We start from the raw sequence: 18272 nt of genomic DNA, 5'->3' as shown, positions 1-18272 counted from the left end.
GGCACGGAGCCGCTTCTCCGTGCTGAGCCTAAGGAAGCGGGTGCACTTTCGTAGAGGATGGATTCCTCGACAGACTCGGCAGCGGTAGGATCGAGTACCTTGTGAACGTCTGTCGTCCAAGGTTTGGGCGCTGCGAGGACGTGGAGCCATGGTTTTGATGCTTTAATAAAAAATGATAAGCAAATTTAGTATCAATTTGTGAACGGATTTTGAAAAATAAGGACAGAAGGCACTATTTTTGGAAAGCGGAGGTTGCCTTGGCCTCCATAGGAAGAAGTACTAGAATGAGGACAGAAGTTATTATTGCGGAAGTGCGGAGATTGCCTTGTCCTCCATAGGAAGAAGTACTAGTTTGTGGACCGGACGTTGGATGGTTCCACGAGAAGTAAGAATATCTACGACGCGTACTCTAGTATCAGCTCCTGGGATAGCAGCTACGATCCTGCCGAGCAGCCAGTCATTTGATGGCAAATTATCGTCCTTGATGACTACCATATCGTCGACTTGCAGATTTCTGGATGGACTCAACCACTTGTTGCGCTTGTGGAGTTCCTTTAGATACTCTTCTTTCCATCGCGAACTAAATTGTTGATGCTGGGCCTTGAGATGTTGCCATCGATTTATGATTGACTGGGCTTCGCCTTTAATTTCAGGCTCCGCCGTGGAAAGCAACGGTCCCCCGATCAGAAAATGGCCTGGCGTCAGTGCCAGCAAGTCTGTCGGGTCCTCTGACATTGGAGAGAGTGGTCTGGAATTAAGGCAGGCTTCAATCTTTGCCAGAAGCGTGGAAAGCTCTTCGAATGTATACTTGCGAGCGGACGTGGATTTGTAAAACAGCGTTTTAAAACTCTTTACTCCTGCCTCCCACAGGCCTCCCATATGAGGAGCTCCTGGGGGTATGAAACGCCACACGAGTCCCTGATGGCTATACGCATTGGTCACTGACTCCTTTAGTGCTTGCGTAAAGTCACGGGAAATACGACTTGAGGCGCCAACAAAGGTTTTGCCGTTGTCGGAATGGACCCGCTGAGGACAACCTCTTCTAGCTACAAAACGCGCAAACGCTGCTAGAAACTTCTCAGTTGTAAGGTCGGAGGTGGGTTCCAAATGGATGGCCTTTGTAGAAAAGCACACAAACACACAAACATATCCCTTAGTGATGAGACAAGCTCTCCCTGTATAGTTTTTTACCTCAAAGGGGCCGGCGTAATCGACGCCGGTGTAAGTAAATGGCCTGGAAAAAGAGGCTCGATCAGTCGGAAAATCGCCCATCAATTGGGTCTGCAGTCTTTTCTTATAAATGGTGCACACCTTGCATGAATTCACCACGCCCTTTACCAGATTCTTGACTTTAGGAATCCAATATTTGGATCGCATCAGGCGCACTATCAATTGGTTGCCGCCATGAAGCGTAATCTGGTGCGTGAATTGGACAAGAAGACGAGATAACCGACAGCTGTACGGGAGTAATACAGGATGGCGCTCGTCATACTGCAGGACCTTGGAGGCAGTTAAGCGACCACATGCTCTTAAGAGTCCCTGTTGGTATATAAATGGAAACAAATTAGCAATTGGGCTTGATGCGGGTATGGATCTTTTGCTTCGTAACAATCAAAGCTCGAGCGCGTACTCTTCACGCTGGGCAAGTATTATGTAGGTCCTCTCAGCCTCCCGGATCTCCCGATTACTGAGCTGCTTATCCGGACTTACCGGAGCCTTACGACAGCGATTTAGGAACCTTTGGACGTAAGCTAGGACTCCTAAAGCCTTGTCTAGTCTGGAAAAACGGTCAAGGAAATCATCAGCGGGGAGCTTTACGAAATGAACCTTCACCGCGCGCTGCTCTAATTCAGTGACTGGGTGTGGATCCGAAGTTTCTGGCCATTGAAGTTTGGGCAATTGTAACCACTGGGGCCCATGCCACCAGATGTTGCTATCGCCCAGCTCTTGCAGGGACACGCCGCGACTAGCTAGGTCGGCAGGATTGTGTTCTGACCGCACATGTGACCAATTCTCAATCTTTGTAGCTTGAGCTATTTTGGTTATGCGGTTGGCTACGAATGTGGTCCAGGAGCAGGCTGGTTTCTTTAACCATGCCAGGACAATGGTAGAATCTGTCCAGCAGAAAATCTCAGAGCTTTTTGACAGCATATTTGGAAGGATGGTAGATGCCATATCTGCCAGCAATAGGGCACCACATAGCTCGAGTCGGGGGAGAGATACAGTTTTCACAGGGGCAACCCGGGTCTTTGCCGTTAGCAGATTAGTCAATATCTGCTGACCGACTTCAACCCTGACATACAGCGCCGCCCCATAGGCTTTTTGGGAAGCGTCACAGAACCCGTGAAGCTCGATTTTTACCTGGGGCTGGTAACCGACCCATCTCGGAATACGGATTTGATCGAGATCGGAATAACTTTGCAGGAACACTTGCCATCTATGGCTCATTTCGTCGGGAAGGTTGTCATCCCAGCCTAACTCTTGCAGCCAGATCTCCTGCATAAAAATTTTGGCACGGACGATGAACGGTGCAAGCCATCCAGCGGGATCGAATAGCTTTGCGATCTGGAAGAGAACTTCTCTTTTAGTATAGGAGGACTTGACGGATATTTCTGGGGGCACGAAGTAGAACTCGTCGGTGGTTGCTCTCCAACGAATGCCGAGGGTTTTGGCTGTGCTTTCGGCATCAATATTTAGGAACTCAGAATGGAGAAGATGCTCATTTGGAATGTCCTTTAAAACCCCCTTGTGGTTGGAAGTCCACTTTCTAAGCGGAAAACCGGCCGAATTCAAAGCGGTTACTAACTCCTGGATGGCAAGTTGAGCTTCTTGTTGAGAATTCGATCCTGCTAAAACGTCATCAACATACATGAAGTTGCGGATTATATGACTGGCTTTTGGAAACTGCTGATCGACGTCATCAGCCAGCTGTTTCAGCACTCGGATGGCGAGATAGGGCGCGCAATTGACACCGAATGTTACGGTTTTCAGCTCGTAATCTCGAATGTCACCTTCCTCGTTCAAGCTAGTCCCATTTGCTGACGGGCTGGAAGCGTTGAATACCACCCGGAGTTTCGTGGTCGTGCTTTCGGGTTTTATAACCGCATGGTGTGGGAGGTAGTAGTTTGGAGAATTGTGAGTGGGCGAAACCTCTCTCATATGGCCTAAATCCAAATATTCTTGAATTACGGAGTTGTACTGCTCATTTAATGGAGTGTCCCTTCGTAAACGATTCTCGTTTCTCAGAAACTGAGCAAGTGCTATAGACCTTGAGTAACCCAACTCTGATCCACAATGATCGGGGTCCCAGAACGGTAACGTCACTACGTACTTCCCGCTCGCGTCTCTAGTTGTGGTTCGTAGAAAATTACTTTCGCAGACGGAATCGGACTCTTTTACCATTTTTGATGGTAGATCTTCCACCTCCCAAAACTTCGTAAGAAGTTTGTCTAAGGATGCCTCACTTGTTTTTGTAATTTGAGTCGTAAAGGCTGAGACTCGGTTGCTCGTGGACATGGACACTGGACCAGTGAGCACCCACCCGAAGATGGTCTCTTGCCCAAAAAGAGATCCGCAGATGTTGGTCTTTGTGCCACTCAGCAGCACGGATGGAAGAATATCAGCTCCGATAAGAACGTCTATCTGGGAACTCTGGAGAAATGTGGGATCTGCCCATTGAAGGTTTGGCAAATCTCTCAGGATATCTTGTGGAATGGAATGTGAGGGTAATCTGCCTGCTAGTTCTGGCAGAACATACGCTGCGGTGTCTAACTGCAGGCCCGGCTTAGTAGGAGAACGAATGGCGAAATGGCAAAGCCTTGTTGACTGGGCAGAAACGGTCTGATTTAAACCAGACACTTGAGCTTGAATGGGGCGGAACGGCAGATTGACCAACTTGAAAAGACGCTCCGTTATGAACGTCGCTTCAGATCCCGAGTCGATCAAAGCGCGTGCTCGGAAGTGGGTGCCGAGGTGGCAAATATCAATCATTGCCGTGCAATTTGCCCGAGGCAAAACAGACTTGTACATTTGAGTGTTCATCGGGAAAGTCTGAGCCTCCCGACGGAGGATCGGATCTAGGTCTCGCATGTCCAGAGGAACTTGGATTGTTGGAAAATGGGTTGCCTCGATGCAAAAGCGTGTGATGTCTCCCTCGGCATACAAAGCAGCTGTGCGTACTGGAACAATCCCGGAGCTGATGGCCTCTCGCGAAGCAATTCAAGCATAACTGCTTCTTTTTTATGTAGTTTTCCCGCGCCTCTACTGCCATCTGAATGAAGCGAGCGCACAACCGCACTGGGTGAGTCTCCTTAGAGCACAAATCGCAACTCTTTGGTTTGACACTCACTTTGGCTTCAAAGGAGTTAAGCTTCTTCGTAACTTGGGAATTTTTGGAAGTTGACGGACCACCAAGACTCTGCTTCATGTCCTCAATGGCTTCTAAGGTTCTATACCTATCGCTAAGGAACGCGTTCATCTCATCCCATGTAGGAACATCAGACTTTGATGTAAGGGATTGTTCACACAAGGAAAGGGTCAATCTGGGCAACTTACTGGCGCACAGGTAGACCAGCAAGCAATCCCAATTTTCGGTTGATATTTTGGAGTGGGCTAATGCTGTCAGGCACCCTTGGATGGTGCTCTGAAGCTCTTTTATGGAGTGGCCAGTTTCGGCATTAACGGAACTTAAGTTAAATAGGAGCTTGAGCTGACTGTTCACTAAAAGTCTTTTGTTTTCGAAACGGTCTCGAAGCGCCTCCCAAGCGGAAGCGAAACCATCATTAGTGAGCGGGGACTTGGCAACAATTGCCTTTGCCTCACCGCTCGTTTTCGCGTTGAGATGGAATAACTTCTCGACCGGCGTCAACCGTGTGTTGTTGACGTAGACGGCAGTGAAAAGGTCCCTGAATGTTGGCCATTTGAGATAGTCTCCCTCAAATACTTCTGTATCACATGGAGGCAACCGGCACCCAGACGGAATGTACGCGGACTGATTGTCGGTGCTCGACAACGGCTGCTGTGAACTGGCTCGGTCAATTAACTCGCTGAGCTGAACCGATAGCTCCTCGTACACCGAATAGCAATATTCATATTTTCGGTGTAGAGTCGCCAAAATATCCGACGCCTCGTCAGTCGTAAGGCTGGAAATCGTGTCTAGACAAGCTTCAAATTCCTTCTCGGCTTTGTCCCAGAGTGAACGGACTTGTTCTTTTCGGACTTTGCAGGTGTGGACGGACGGAGCGGCAGCTCCTGGAGTTTCTATAGTCGCTCTGAAATGGCTCATACGGTCGGACACCGTGATAAACCGCGCGAGGGCTGCAACTGCAATTTCGTTACTCATTTTTGCCTGAGAACGAGTTGCTAGCGACTTTACGGACTTGGTCTGGATTTGCGACCTAACTTTAGGCGTGAGCGGACTTAGAGACAATCGTTTCGGATGGATTGTAGGAACAGACAACTTCTTGTCGCCTGCTTGGCTGGCTACTGAAGTTTCGCTCTTTGCCTTTGATATTGGATTTGGGGCTACTGGGCTTGAGGTGCGCGCGCGTGGTGATGCGGATAGCGATCGCGTTTTATTTGCAGACGGAACTGACAACTTAGTTTTGTCTCCTGGCATTCCAGAAAGGTCCGTCCTGGAATGTGGTCACGCTGTTGCGGATCACCGGGATTGATTGGCAAAGAAAAGGACCGACGAAAAAATGGATAACTTCCGGAAAATACGGCCCCAAAATTTCAAAAAATCTAATAGCTGAATGTCAACAATAGTGGATCGACGCGACAAAAAATATTACGGAATTAGTTCAATTTTGTTTTAAAAAAAAACAAAAATGTTAATATATCGCAGTGGCTTCTTAGTTTCCTCGGTATAGATTGCAAGCGGTCCGCTTTTGTTTCCTAGCGTTGCAGCTCCGTGGTCTACTTTGGAATATGTGGAAACGGAACACCAATAAAAATTTCAAGGTTTTCGAAACAACTATTTTAACGTGCGAGGAAAATATCGTTGGTGTGGAAAAAAATATTCTGCAAGATATTTGCAGTCGGTTGCTGTGCTGCGAAAATGAGCGGTAGGAATGGGAAAATATATATATCGCGCACCGTCACGGCTTGGTCACAAAAAATATTTATTTATTTTTATTTTAATGGATGTGAGCCGCCGGTGTGTGCGAATTAGCGCTGCTGAAATAAATACCATGCAAGTTCTGGACAGGCGTATCGTGCTGGTGGGTTCGGTGGAACCAGGTTATTTTTTTTGTAATTTTATGCAATATATAATAAATTGTGTTCAGCGGAAACAAGTTATTTTGGTATTGTGTATAATATAATTAATTGTGTTGGGTGGAGAATATATATAATTGTCCATATATTAATAGGTGTATCAGCATCAGGATTATATGTTTTTAATTTGTGTATATATATTGTATATTTTATCTTCGGAAATTATAAATGATGTGGGCTGTATTTTAAATGTTGATTTGGAAATGTTTGTAAGGTGTACCGAGAAGGAACGTACGTGTGTATCGTGCTTACGTTGCCTAACGTTACGTTACGTGACTTTTCCCTTCTGTACATACGTGGAAATGGATATGTCGATATGTACGTACATTAATAAGCATGCATTAGTATTCTGTATATGTGTGTATGTATGGGCGTATGGATGTGTGTTTTAAAATTGTAATTTTAAATATTTTGTAAATTGGAGATAATGTGGATATATGTGTATGTATGGGCGTATGGATGTGTTTTAAAATTGTAATTTTAAATATTTTGTAAATTGGAGATAATGTGGATATATGTGTATGTATGGGCGTATGGATGTGTGTTTTAAAATTGTAATTTTAAATATTTTGTAAATTGGAGATAATGTGGACTGTATGGTAAATGTCGCTGTAGAAATGTTCGCAGGGTGTAACGCGGAGGTACGTGTATGTTAGCTTACGTACATATGTTGCGCTGGTCAGGCATATGTATGTACGTACATTAAAAAGTGTGCATCTGGATTGTATGTCCGTATGAACCCAAATATGTATGGAAAGTGGGAACTATGTAAAGCAAAGCCGGAAAATGGCGGTCGTATGAAGATGGAAATAGCAATACGAAAAAAGAAGCCGGAATATGGCGGTCGTATGAAAATGGAAATAGCAATACGAAAAAGAAGCCGGAAAATGGCGGTCATATGAAAATGGAAATAGCAATACGAAAAAGAAGCCGGAATATGGCGATCGTATGCACAAATGGAAATGGCCGATCAGACAGATATACGAAATTGGATTGGAAAAATTGGAAATATCTGGCTGGTCGGCAGCAATACGTAGATATAAGAACGGTCGTACTTATCTTAAATTGATGGAAAGGAAATCAAGGAAAAATCCGCCTGGTTGAACGCTGGTGCTGGAACTTCGTCTCCTCTTCTAGAAATTATCCGGCTCGAAGGACCATGATATGTCGGGGGGCGGGATTTTCCAATTGGGGATGTTTGTGCTGGTGCTACCGATCCCGAGAAGTCAATTTAAGACGGCCGAAATGTTTTCGTTTTCACTTTATAAAATAATACTCCACGATTTTATTGACTTCAATTGCGTACGGTTCGTTACACTGGTAAATTAGAACTAACTTAAAACTACAGAGTGGAAGCTCCAAGAGCCGCTTGAAGAGCGGAGTGGAGACACTTAACAGTGCGAGAGAGCGAGATGCGAGCGATCTGGAAGAACTGCTGTCTCGACTGTCAAGGCTCCAGGGGCGCTTGAAGGGAAAATGGGCCGGGACTGGGGGCGCCGCTCTGGCGCGAACAATGTTGAATAAATTACATAATACAAAAAAATAATAAATAAAAAAATTTTAAAATTCTTGCTTTTTAAATGGACGGTTAAATAAATATTTGTAAGTTTTTAATAGATTAATTAATTTTAATAGATTACTTTTTGTCATTCAGAAATTGTCAAAACACCTAAAAGTTAACTTTTATTCATTAACAATTGTTAAAGGACTAGTAAACGATGAGAAAACATGAATTCCTTAAGGATCCGATAAGAGTGACGTTTTTTCATAGAAAAAAGCCGAGTCCTTGCTAAAACAAATTCGATATTTTAAAAACTAAAAGTGGCTCCATCTTTTTACAAAAAACGATTGTAACTAACAATATGGCGCAAGTCTTAAAATAAAAAAAATATTTTTTTTGTGGGGGCAATGGTTAAAAAATTTTTTTAAATCTTAATTTGATTTTATTTTTAGGAAATTAAGAAACGAAAGACATGAATTCAATTGGATTCATATAACTGGAGATACAGATTGTTAAAGAATAGTACGTGTAAAAAAAGTTTGAGGCAAATAAAAAATGTGAAATTTTTTTTTGGCCAAATCTGTTTGGCTTGTAAAAGAACGGCCCATATGTTTCTTTAAGAAGGCTGCAAAGAATTATAGGAGTTCCTAGTCTTGAGGGGTCTGTCACGATTCCTAGTGGGGTAGTCAAACGAGTCGCTGTCTGCTTCGAATCTTTGTTCCTCCGTCGCGTTAATAGGTGAGACCGTCGTTAATGCCGGTAATTATTGGGGTAGGATGATACCTTCCAGAACCGTTAAAGCCAGGGTAATTCTCCCTTCTACGCCGTACGACCTCCTACGGCAGGCCGCCGGCGTATTGGAGATTGGGCAAGGAGCAGCCCTTTAACTGCCAAGAATGCTGAAGGGTAAGGGAATACTTTAGAGGTGTCCCGTACCTGTGATCTAAGAGGCTTTTTTATGAAGTTGAAAAAAGAGCAGAAGCGGAGAAGATCTTCCGGAAGGGTTTGCACTAACCAGCACGTGATTGGGGTACACGAGGTTATGCCCTTCACGACTGCAATCTGCCACATGCGATCGGAATGTTTTCTTTCAGTTATGCAAAAACGATTACGGTTTAGGTTTTGTACAAATTAAGCGGCGTGATAGACTTTATCAATGGTGCGTCGAATTTAACCTAGTGGCGCTTTTAAGAATATTTTTGTGGGTTGTGAAAGAGACTGATTGCAACCGTCTGGGCGTATATGTATGTACCGAAAATTTCCAGACTCTCAAGCTTTTATTTCTTGGAACGTCTTGAAAATATTGCTCCAAATTGGAGGCGGCGAACCAGGCATCTGATACGCAAATGCTAAGCTAAGATTACCCCTCGCTGCCGTAAAATATAGTCTAATTGGGATTTAGTACAACTATTGGTTTTGGGGTTTTCTGGCTGCAAAGTAATAGACGAGCATCCCGTCCAGAACGACGACCATTACCCCGTGCCCGGAGGTTAAATCAACTTCGTTCATGGGCTCAGATGACTGGAAAACGGGTCGGGACTCAACACCTCAATATATTTATTTATTTTTCATATCCCATTTGGTACATTATACAAAATATTCTAGGGACATATGGCATATCAACAGAAAGGTATTTAATCGTGGATTACATACATATAAATTTTTAACCAATGCACCCCTGAGTTCAAGAGTTATTTCAATTCAATCTTTATTTTCAATTTTTATTATAAAAGTTGGCAAATAACTCTTATTTGTTGATAGAGCCCTGCATGAATGGATTCAATGAATTATTTTGAATTTTTTTCTGTTATATGAATGAATTAATTAGAATTTTGTGTTTAATAGAATTGAATGAATTTGAATTTTGACTTTAATAGAATTGAATAAATGAATGACATGAATTCCGAAATAATTCAAACGACAATTTATTTTGAGGAAGAAAGGGCCATTATTTTGTGATTAAATCTACCTGAATTTTATTTACTATGCAGTTAACATTGATTTGTTAAAAATTTTCCACTTTTTGTTCTCAAAAGAAAACACCAAAAAAATCTGAAAAATTCAAACAATTCATAAAATCTTTCATTCGATTCATTCAATTTGAAATGAATTAGAACAACATTCAATTTATTTCACATAGAATTGAATTAAACAAATCAGAAATTTCATGGCATACTATGATAAAACAAAAATTGAATGATTCATGCAGGGCTCTATTTGTTGATTCTTATAACAAAAATTGAAGCGTAAGAGTTATTTGTCAACTTTTATAATAAAAACTGGAGAATAAGAGTTATATGTCAATTTTTTTGAATAGGTTAACTCTTATTTACGATCCCTGCCCATAAGGAAAGCTGCTGAAGTGGCTCAAAATATAAACGTGTTCGTGGACAGCCAAGCGACGATAAGATCCATGCAGTCGTCAACAGTCAGTTCCAAAAATGTAATGGCGAGCAGCGAGGCATTAGACAACCTTAGCACGACAAAGTCAGTTCAGGTCTATTGGGTTCCCAGTCACCAGGGCATCGATGGCAACGAAAGAGCTGACGTTCTTGCAAAGGATGGCGTAGAGCTGACGAACGACAGAACGGAGTACGTGCCTGTTTCCCTCCGAACGCTACAAAGCGCCCTGGAGAAACAGGCGGACACGCGAGCAAAAAGAAGGTGGAGGAATACCAAGACTTGCGAGTCTCAAGAACTATGTGCAAAGAGCGCAACGACAAACTCAGCCAGTATGTACTGCGTCTACCACGGAAAGACTGCAGAGTGTTAGTGGGAATCCATTGTCTGGCCGCATAACACGCAACCACACTCGGAATACTCAACAGCCGCACCTGCAGGAAATGTGATGAATCGGGGGCTATCAAAACCCTCGAACATTTTATTTGCAACTGCCCGGCTCTCTCAAGAGCGAGAAGAAGATACCTCGGTGCCCCAGTACTGGTATCACTAGGAGACGCCTCCAGCAAGGAACCAGGAGAACTTCTTGCCTTCGCCAAAAACACCTCGATCCTTATGGACATAAAAACTAGAGCCCTGCATGGGTATACAAAATGGGTTATTTGGGTACCCAAACCAAATTTCAGGTCAAGTAGGTCAGGCTTTCTTTTAAAAATGTACCTACCCAACCTGACCCCAACATTTTCGAGTCATTTGGGTTTGGGTAAAATTTTACCCATTTACCCAAATACCCAAACCCAAACGACCCAAGTCAAATGGGTTTCAAGTAGATCAGTTCAGGTTTAAGGTTACCCAAATAAAAAAATTGATTTTTAAATAAGACGATGATCACAATTTTCACAGCTCATCGACCCGTCGCGATTTCTTAAGGTCCAGATGGGTATTTGTGTATAATATTTAAAATTAAAGGATACGATATATCGACATTTGTTTCCACTTCTTACAAAAAAACATACTCTTTTGCTCTAAAGAATTCGCGGTTTTTGAAAAATCGATATAGAATATATCACTAGGTTTCTTTAGCTAGGGTAATTCTCCCTCCTACGCCGTACGACCTCCTACGGCAGGCCGCCGGCGTATTGGAGATTGGGCAAGGAGCAGCCCTTTAACTGCCAAGAATGCTGAAGGGTAAGGGAATACTTTAGAGGTGTCCCGTACCTGTGATCTAAGAGGCTTTTTTATGAAATTGAAAAAAGAGCAGAAGCGGAGAAGATCTTCCGGAAGGGTTTGCACTAACCAGCACGTGATTGGGGTACACGAAGTTATGCCCTTCACGACTGCAATCTGCCACATGCGATCGGAATGTTTTCTTTCAGTTATGCAAAAACGATTACGGTTTAGGTTTTGTACAAATTAAGCGGCGTGATAGACTTTATCAATGGTGCGTCGAATTTAACCTAGTGGCGCTTTTAAGAATATTTTTGTGGGTTGTGAAAGAGACTGATTGCAACCGTCTGGGCGTATATGTATGTACCGAAAATTTCCAGACTCTCAAGCTTTTATTTCTTGGAACGTCTTGAAAATATTGCTCCAAATTGGAGGCGGCGAACCAGGCATCTGATACGCAAATGCTAAGCTAAGATTACCCCTCGCTGCCGTAAAATATAGTCTAATTGGGATTTAGTACAACTATTGGTTTTGGGGTTTTCTGGCTGCAAAGTAATAGACGAGCATCCCGTCCAGAACGACGACCATTACCCCGTGCCCGGAGGTTAAATCAACTTCGTTCATGGGCTCAGATGACTGGAAAACGGGTCGGGACTCAACACCTCAATATATTTATTTATTTTTCATATCCCATTTGGTACATTATACAAAATATTCTAGGGACATATGGCATATCAACAGAAAGGTATTTAATCGTGGATTACATACATATAAATTTTTAACCAATGCACCCCTGAGTTCAAGAGTTATTTCAATTCAATCTTTATTTTCAATTTTTATTATAAAAGTTGGCAAATAACTCTTATTTGTTGATTCTTATAACAAAAATTGAAGCGTAAGAGTTATTTGTCAACTTTTATAATAAAAACTGGAGAATAAGAGTTATATGTCAATTTTTTTGAATAGGTTAACTCTTATTTACGATCCCTGCCCATAAGGAAAGCTGCTGAAGTGGCTCAAAATATAAACGTGTTCGTGGACAGCCAAGCGACGATAAGATCCATGCAGTCGTCAACAGTCAGTTCCAAAAATGTAATGGCGAGCAGCGAGGCATTAGACAACCTTAGCACGACAAAGTCAGTTCAGGTCTATTGGGTTCCCAGTCACCAGGGCATCGATGGCAACGAAAGAGCTGACGTTCTTGCAAAGGATGGCGTAGAGCTGACGAACGACAGAACGGAGTACGTGCCTGTTTCCCTCCGAACGCTACAAAGCGCCCTGGAGAAACAGGCGGACACGCGAGCAAAAAGAAGGTGGAGGAATACCAAGACTTGCGAGTCTCAAGAACTATGTGCAAAGAGCGCAACGACAAACTCAGCCAGTATGTACTGCGTCTACCACGGAAAGACTGCAGAGTGTTAGTGGGAATCCATTGTCTGGCCGCATAACACGCAACCACACTCGGAATACTCAACAGCCGCACCTGCAGGAAATGTGATGAATCGGGGGCTATCAAAACCCTCGAACATCTTATTTGCAACTGCCCGGCTCTCTCAAGAGCGAGAAGAAGATACCTCGGTGCCCCAGTACTGGTATCACTAGGAGACGCCTCCAGCAAGGAACCAGGAGAACTTCTTGCCTTCGCCAAAAACACCTCGATCCTTATGGACATAAAAACTAGAGCCCTGCATGGGTATACAAAATGGGTTATTTGGGTACCCAAACCAAATTTCAGGTCAAGTAGGTCAGGCTTTCTTTTAAAAATGTACCTACCCAACCTGACCCCAACATTTTCGAGTCATTTGGGTTTGGGTAAAATTTTACCCATTTACCCAAATACCCAAACCCAAACGACCCAAGTCAAATGGGTTTCAAGTAGATCAGTTCAGGTTTAAGGTTACCCAAATAAAACAATTGATTTTTAAATAAGACGATGATCACAATTTTCACAGCTTATCGACCCGTCGCGATTTCTTAAGGTCCAGATGGGTATTTGTGTATAATATTTAAAATTAAAGGATACGATATATCGACATTTGTTTCCACTTCTTACAAAAAAACATACTCTTTTGCTCTAAAGAATTCGCGGTTTTTGAAAAATCGATATAGAATATATCACTAGGTTTCTTTAGCTAAGTTATGTATGATCCACACAAATATATCATCTTAATCCTAAGAACTCGCGGTTTTTAAAGAATCAATAATTACACAGGCCGACAAAATGTGACATGGGTCGGTGTCCAGGCCTGCCACCATTTTATTTCGATAAATGAGGCTTTTCTAAGCATAAGTTGCCACTACGCCTATAGTCCATCAGCTCTGGTATTTGCGGTATCTTTAATTTAAGAAAATCACAAATTTTCTTCGTCTTTTGGGATATATCTTCAAGAGTGGTCAACCAATTTTGGTAATCTTTTCGGAATTAAATAGTTACATGTCTCTTTTATACGGTCGTTTTGAAAAATTCAATCTAACTGAACCACAAGAGAAGGTGGGCGCACTTAAAATTTTAAAGTCACAGCAAAGTTTAAAAATCTTCATTTGTGAACAGCGTTTAAAAATTAAATAAAAATATTTTCTTCTACAATGCATTTTTGATCCAAAGACACCTTATGTCCCTAATTTTTAGGAAACTCATCAGGTTTTTGTGTATTGTTTTGGAATTTTTAAAATTGTTTTTCTTACTTCCTTCACAGTGACAATTCACAAACAGTGCCCAAACCTGTCACTATTTTACGTAACTCATAACTATTTTTGAGCACAAGTGACCCTTGCTTTAAAAATATTTATACATGGGCGTAAGCTAAAAGCTGGAGGGGGATTACACTTCAAGCATTTCAGCCCCCAAAGATTAGTAGGCTACGCTCATGTGCTTATACTCAAAGCAAAACTACTTAGGGCCGGTTTCTCGAGTCCCTGTCAAAGTCCCTGATAGCTATCTGTTCGAAAAACTTAAATACCAGATAAACTGTTCGTAAAAGCAAATCCGCTTTCTCGACTGCTTTAATTTATCTGAACGAGAAACAATTACAGAGTGCTGTTAACGCACAGAATTGTGCTGTGAAGGGCAAAAAATGGAGTGCTTCGATTATTTCATCAGCTGTTTGGGTATAATTCAAAGGAAAAGTCAGCTGTGATTTCGTTTCCTATTCTTAGTTGGCTTTGGGAAATCAGCTGTCATTCTATCGAATCGAAAGCGCTTAACAGGGGCACCGAGTCCATGTCAAAGTTAGCTCTCACATTGTTGCTCGAGAAAGCCAAAATGCCTTAGCAGGGACTTTATCTGTTCGAGAAATGTTAGCCGGCACTCGAGAAACCGGCCCTTAGATCGTTTAGAATTATGATATTTAAAATTGTGACAGGTTTGGGCACTGTTTGAGAATTGTCACTGTGAAGGAAGTAAGAAAAACAATTTTTAAAAATCCCAAAACAATACACAAAAACCTGATGAGTTTCCTAAAAATTAGGGACATAAGGTGTCTTTGGATCAAAAATGCATTGTAGAAGAAAATATGGTAATAGTCTAGAAGAGCGGCCTGAGCACCAAAAACCGCGAAAAAATTACCCTCGATGGACCGCGATTTCTTAGGAATTTACGTGCAGAAGATTATTTGCGGAAATGCATTGTTCTCTTGTAATTGCATTTCAAAGTTGCGTGTTTTTCTATAAAAACAAAGTAGGATTTTCTAGGATTTTGAGGTGTTTTGTGTCATTTTGCTATAAAAAACATATGGGCTTTCCGTTTGTTGTCAAAATAATAAGCTTTCGAAAAAATTCGAGAAAAATGTGAAATTGTTTTTATAGCAGGCCAGACCCCACAACCGCGCATTAATATCCTCGATGGACCGTGATTCCTTAAGAGCTTGGGCGACCATTGATGACCAACATATACATTTTTAAGATGAATCTTAAGAAATCGCAATCCGAGGAGGATCAACCTTAGTCTTTATCAAAGCCAATTACGAGAGTTTTTAGTTCAGTACCTCCTTATACTTGTAACTCATTTGTAATAGTAAATAAAATGCTATATTAAACTATGGTTAATGATTGGACAGTAAATATTTATTTAAAAAAAATGCTGGTTAGTGGTACAGATTAAACCTATTTCTTTTCATTGTCCGTATCGGTGGATTCCTGAAATTTAAGATAGTTAATTGTTAGTATTTAAAAAGAGATGGGAAATGGTAAAAAAGCGCCGGAGGCAAAAAAATTAAAAAAAAAAAATCGCGCGATTTTTTTTTTTAATTTTTTTGCCTCCGGCGCTTTTTTACCATTTCCCATCTCTTTTTAAATACTAACATCGCGTTCAGGATTAAACAATTCGCCCATTGCTGAGAAAATTGCATGGAATCTTGAGGTGTGGTTTGGGTGCCTTTTCAAAAAAGTGAATCGCGCTAGGTACCCTTGGTAGTGCTCCGTTTTCCGTTTACCTTAAAGGAGCATTGAACTTTTCTTAATTTCCGTTTCTGTTGATGATTACTTATCATCCTGCGGCACCTCCAAAATGGTGTACTAATCGGTCTCTTCCCATTGAAAGACAATGTTGCGGGCTTACTGCAGTTGGGACAGTCCTTGCTCTTTAGAACAACTCCATGTCTCTGCAGAAATGAAAACACTTCTTCTTCGTCCATGGCAAGAAAGTCTTTATAAGAAATAGTGCACCCGTTGCAGGAATCCACAGTAAACAAAAATCAAAAGTGCAATTTCTGATTAAGCAACAAAAGCCTACTTGTTTTTTATAGCAAACCCATAAATTCCTAGAAAACGCTACATTGTTTTAATAGCAAAATGACACAAAACACCTCAAAATCCTACTTTGTTTTTATAGCAAAACACGCAACTTTGAAATGCAATTACAAGAGAACCATGCATTTCCGCAAATAATCTTCTGCACGTAAATTCTCAAGAAATCGCGGTCCATCGAGGGTAATTTTTTCGCGGTTTTTGGTGCTCAGGCCGCTCTTCTAGACTATTACCGAAAATATTTTTATTTAATTTTTAAACGCTGTTCACAAATGAAGATTTTTAAACTTTGCTGTGACTTTAAAATTTTAAATGCGCCCACCTTCTCTTGTGGTTCAGTTAGATTGAATTTTTCAAAACGACCGTATAAAAGAGACATGTAACTATTTAATTCCGAAAAGATTACCAAAATTGGTTGACCACTCTTGAAGATATATCCCAAAAGACGAAGAAAATTTGTGATTTTCTTAAATTAAAGATACCGCAAATACCAGAGCTGATGGACTATAGGCGTAGTGGCAACTTATGCTTAGAAAAGCCTTATTTAACGAAATAAAATGGTGGCAGGCCTGGACACCGACCCATGTCACATTTTGTCGGCCTGTGTTATAGAGCCAAGTATAAGCATTAGTGTTTAGCTAAGAAGAACACGGCCCAACCAATCTGAAGATCCTCCTGTTCTTAAGAATTCGCGGGTTGGAAGAACTAATATAAAATCTATCAAATAAAAACACCTCTTAACAAGGTAAAAAACTAGTGACGATCGCACCTTCAACATACAAAAGTTCTGATATCAACATTTGTGACGAAAAATTATTACACTCGTCATTAAATAGACTTTCTAATATTTTCTCATTCGGCCCGCCCTTGCAAACTATTCCAGCCTTTTTCCCTTCAGAGGCATTTTCTATTGCAGCGTGCCGAATGAGAAAATATTAGAAAGTCTTAAAGTCATTAAATAATCACGAGTGTAATAATTTTTCGTCACAAATGTTGATATCAGAACTTTTGCATGTTGAAGGTGCGATCGTCACTAGTTTTTTACCTCGTTAAGAGGTGTTTTTATTTGATATCAGAAGTTTTTGTTTGTTTACATTTGCTCTCATAGGAGCTAATATATACATTTAAATTTAAATTGGTCAATCATAATTTGTAAGCCATTGTATTTAAACAATTTAAGTTAAAAAGGCGTTTAAGTATTTCAAAATACCTTTTAAATATACCTTTATACCTTTAGAACTTACAAACTAACGAAATTGAGCTATTTTTAGCTTTTTCCCGCTAAAGTAGCGGCTTTTTCCAAAAGTCGTAGAACAAAAGATTTCTATATGGAACTTGTTCAGTCGCAGCAATAGTTATAAGTCAGCGCTCTGAAGTATCATATATCGGGTCAAGCCGTGAGCAACATTATCAATGACCCACTTATTGGCACAAGCTTATTCTGCTGAATTGTAACTATCCGGGCTTGCATAATGCATAATAACCGACACTTGCTTTATACCTATTCTGTTAACCTATGCACTTTTTACCTATAAATACCGTTAAGTTTATACAATAAAATAAGTAACAATTTTGACTCCTACACTCAAGTTGTACTCATTTTGCATTCAACAGAGGCTGTCGCTCTAGTCTTCAGATCCTCATATGCAATCCTTAGTCCAACTGGTTCAAGTTCTAGTTGCGACGACTTTAGGCAGACAGTTTATATACTGTATGCCAGGCACCTAAGCCAATCAATAAACATTTTGGTGACCCCGACGTGATCTCACCAAGAGATCACACATACAAGTCCTTTTGCCCAAGTCGTCAACAAGGCGACAGATTAAGGACACCTGAGCAAAGTCGACTCAGGAAGTTGGAAGACTGGTCAACAAGGCGACCAGCTCCGTCAACGATTTAATAAAATCGTTTTTTGTGATCCCGGTAAACGGATTTAGATCATCCAATCCCGGACACATTCTCGAAGTTGTCAACAGGCGACACTTTGAAACCAGAATCAAACATTCTCAGAATACGAGAACTCATCACCACAGTTGCTGTCATCAAATTCACTCAAATCATTCATAAGTGTTAAAGGCTTCTTAGACCATTTCGGTTGCGAATAGGAGCGTATCCAGCTATACAAGCAAATAAAACACTCCCAACGGGTCAGAAGTTTTAACACAAGGTAATAAATATGAGTGAC

The 18272-nt window shown here is 41.4% G+C and overlaps 1 protein-coding gene across 1 annotated transcript; it reads right to left on the bottom strand.

Moving 5' to 3' along the window:
* Nucleotides 1–300: 300 nt before the first annotated feature.
* LOC123002793 (uncharacterized) lies at nucleotides 301–5341 on the bottom strand. Its single transcript, XM_044393417.2, has 4 exons — nucleotides 4349–5341; nucleotides 1711–3651; nucleotides 1192–1539; nucleotides 301–1116 (listed from the first exon to the last, which is right to left on the bottom strand). The coding sequence occupies exons 1-4, from the start codon at nucleotides 5339–5341 to the stop codon at nucleotides 301–303; spliced, it is 4098 nt and encodes a 1365-aa protein (XP_044249352.2).
* Between the last annotated feature and the right edge of the window lie 12931 nt (nucleotides 5342–18272).

The sequence above is a fragment of the Drosophila takahashii genome, chromosome 2L (genome assembly GCF_030179915.1).
Source record: "Drosophila takahashii strain IR98-3 E-12201 chromosome 2L, DtakHiC1v2, whole genome shotgun sequence".
Taxonomy (NCBI): domain Eukaryota; kingdom Metazoa; phylum Arthropoda; class Insecta; order Diptera; family Drosophilidae; genus Drosophila; species Drosophila takahashii.
The sequence above is the reverse complement of the archived record's forward strand: the minus strand, read 5'-3'. Positions and strand labels throughout refer to the sequence as shown.

What these genes read in the sequence shown, in the direction of transcription:
- LOC123002793 (XM_044393417.2), bottom strand. Translation starts at nt 5,341, where the DNA reads ATGAGTAACGAAATTGCAGTTGCAGCCCTCGCGCGGTTTATCACGGTG. An exon ending in ATCGCTGTCGTAAGGCTCCG is followed by an intron (nt 1,540 to 1,710) that starts GTAAGTCCGGAT and finishes ATATACCAACAG; the next exon opens with GGACTCTTAAGAGCATGTGG. An exon ending in ATTACGCCGGCCCCTTTGAG is followed by an intron (nt 1,117 to 1,191) that starts GTAAAAAACTAT and finishes TTTTCTACAAAG; the next exon opens with GCCATCCATTTGGAACCCAC.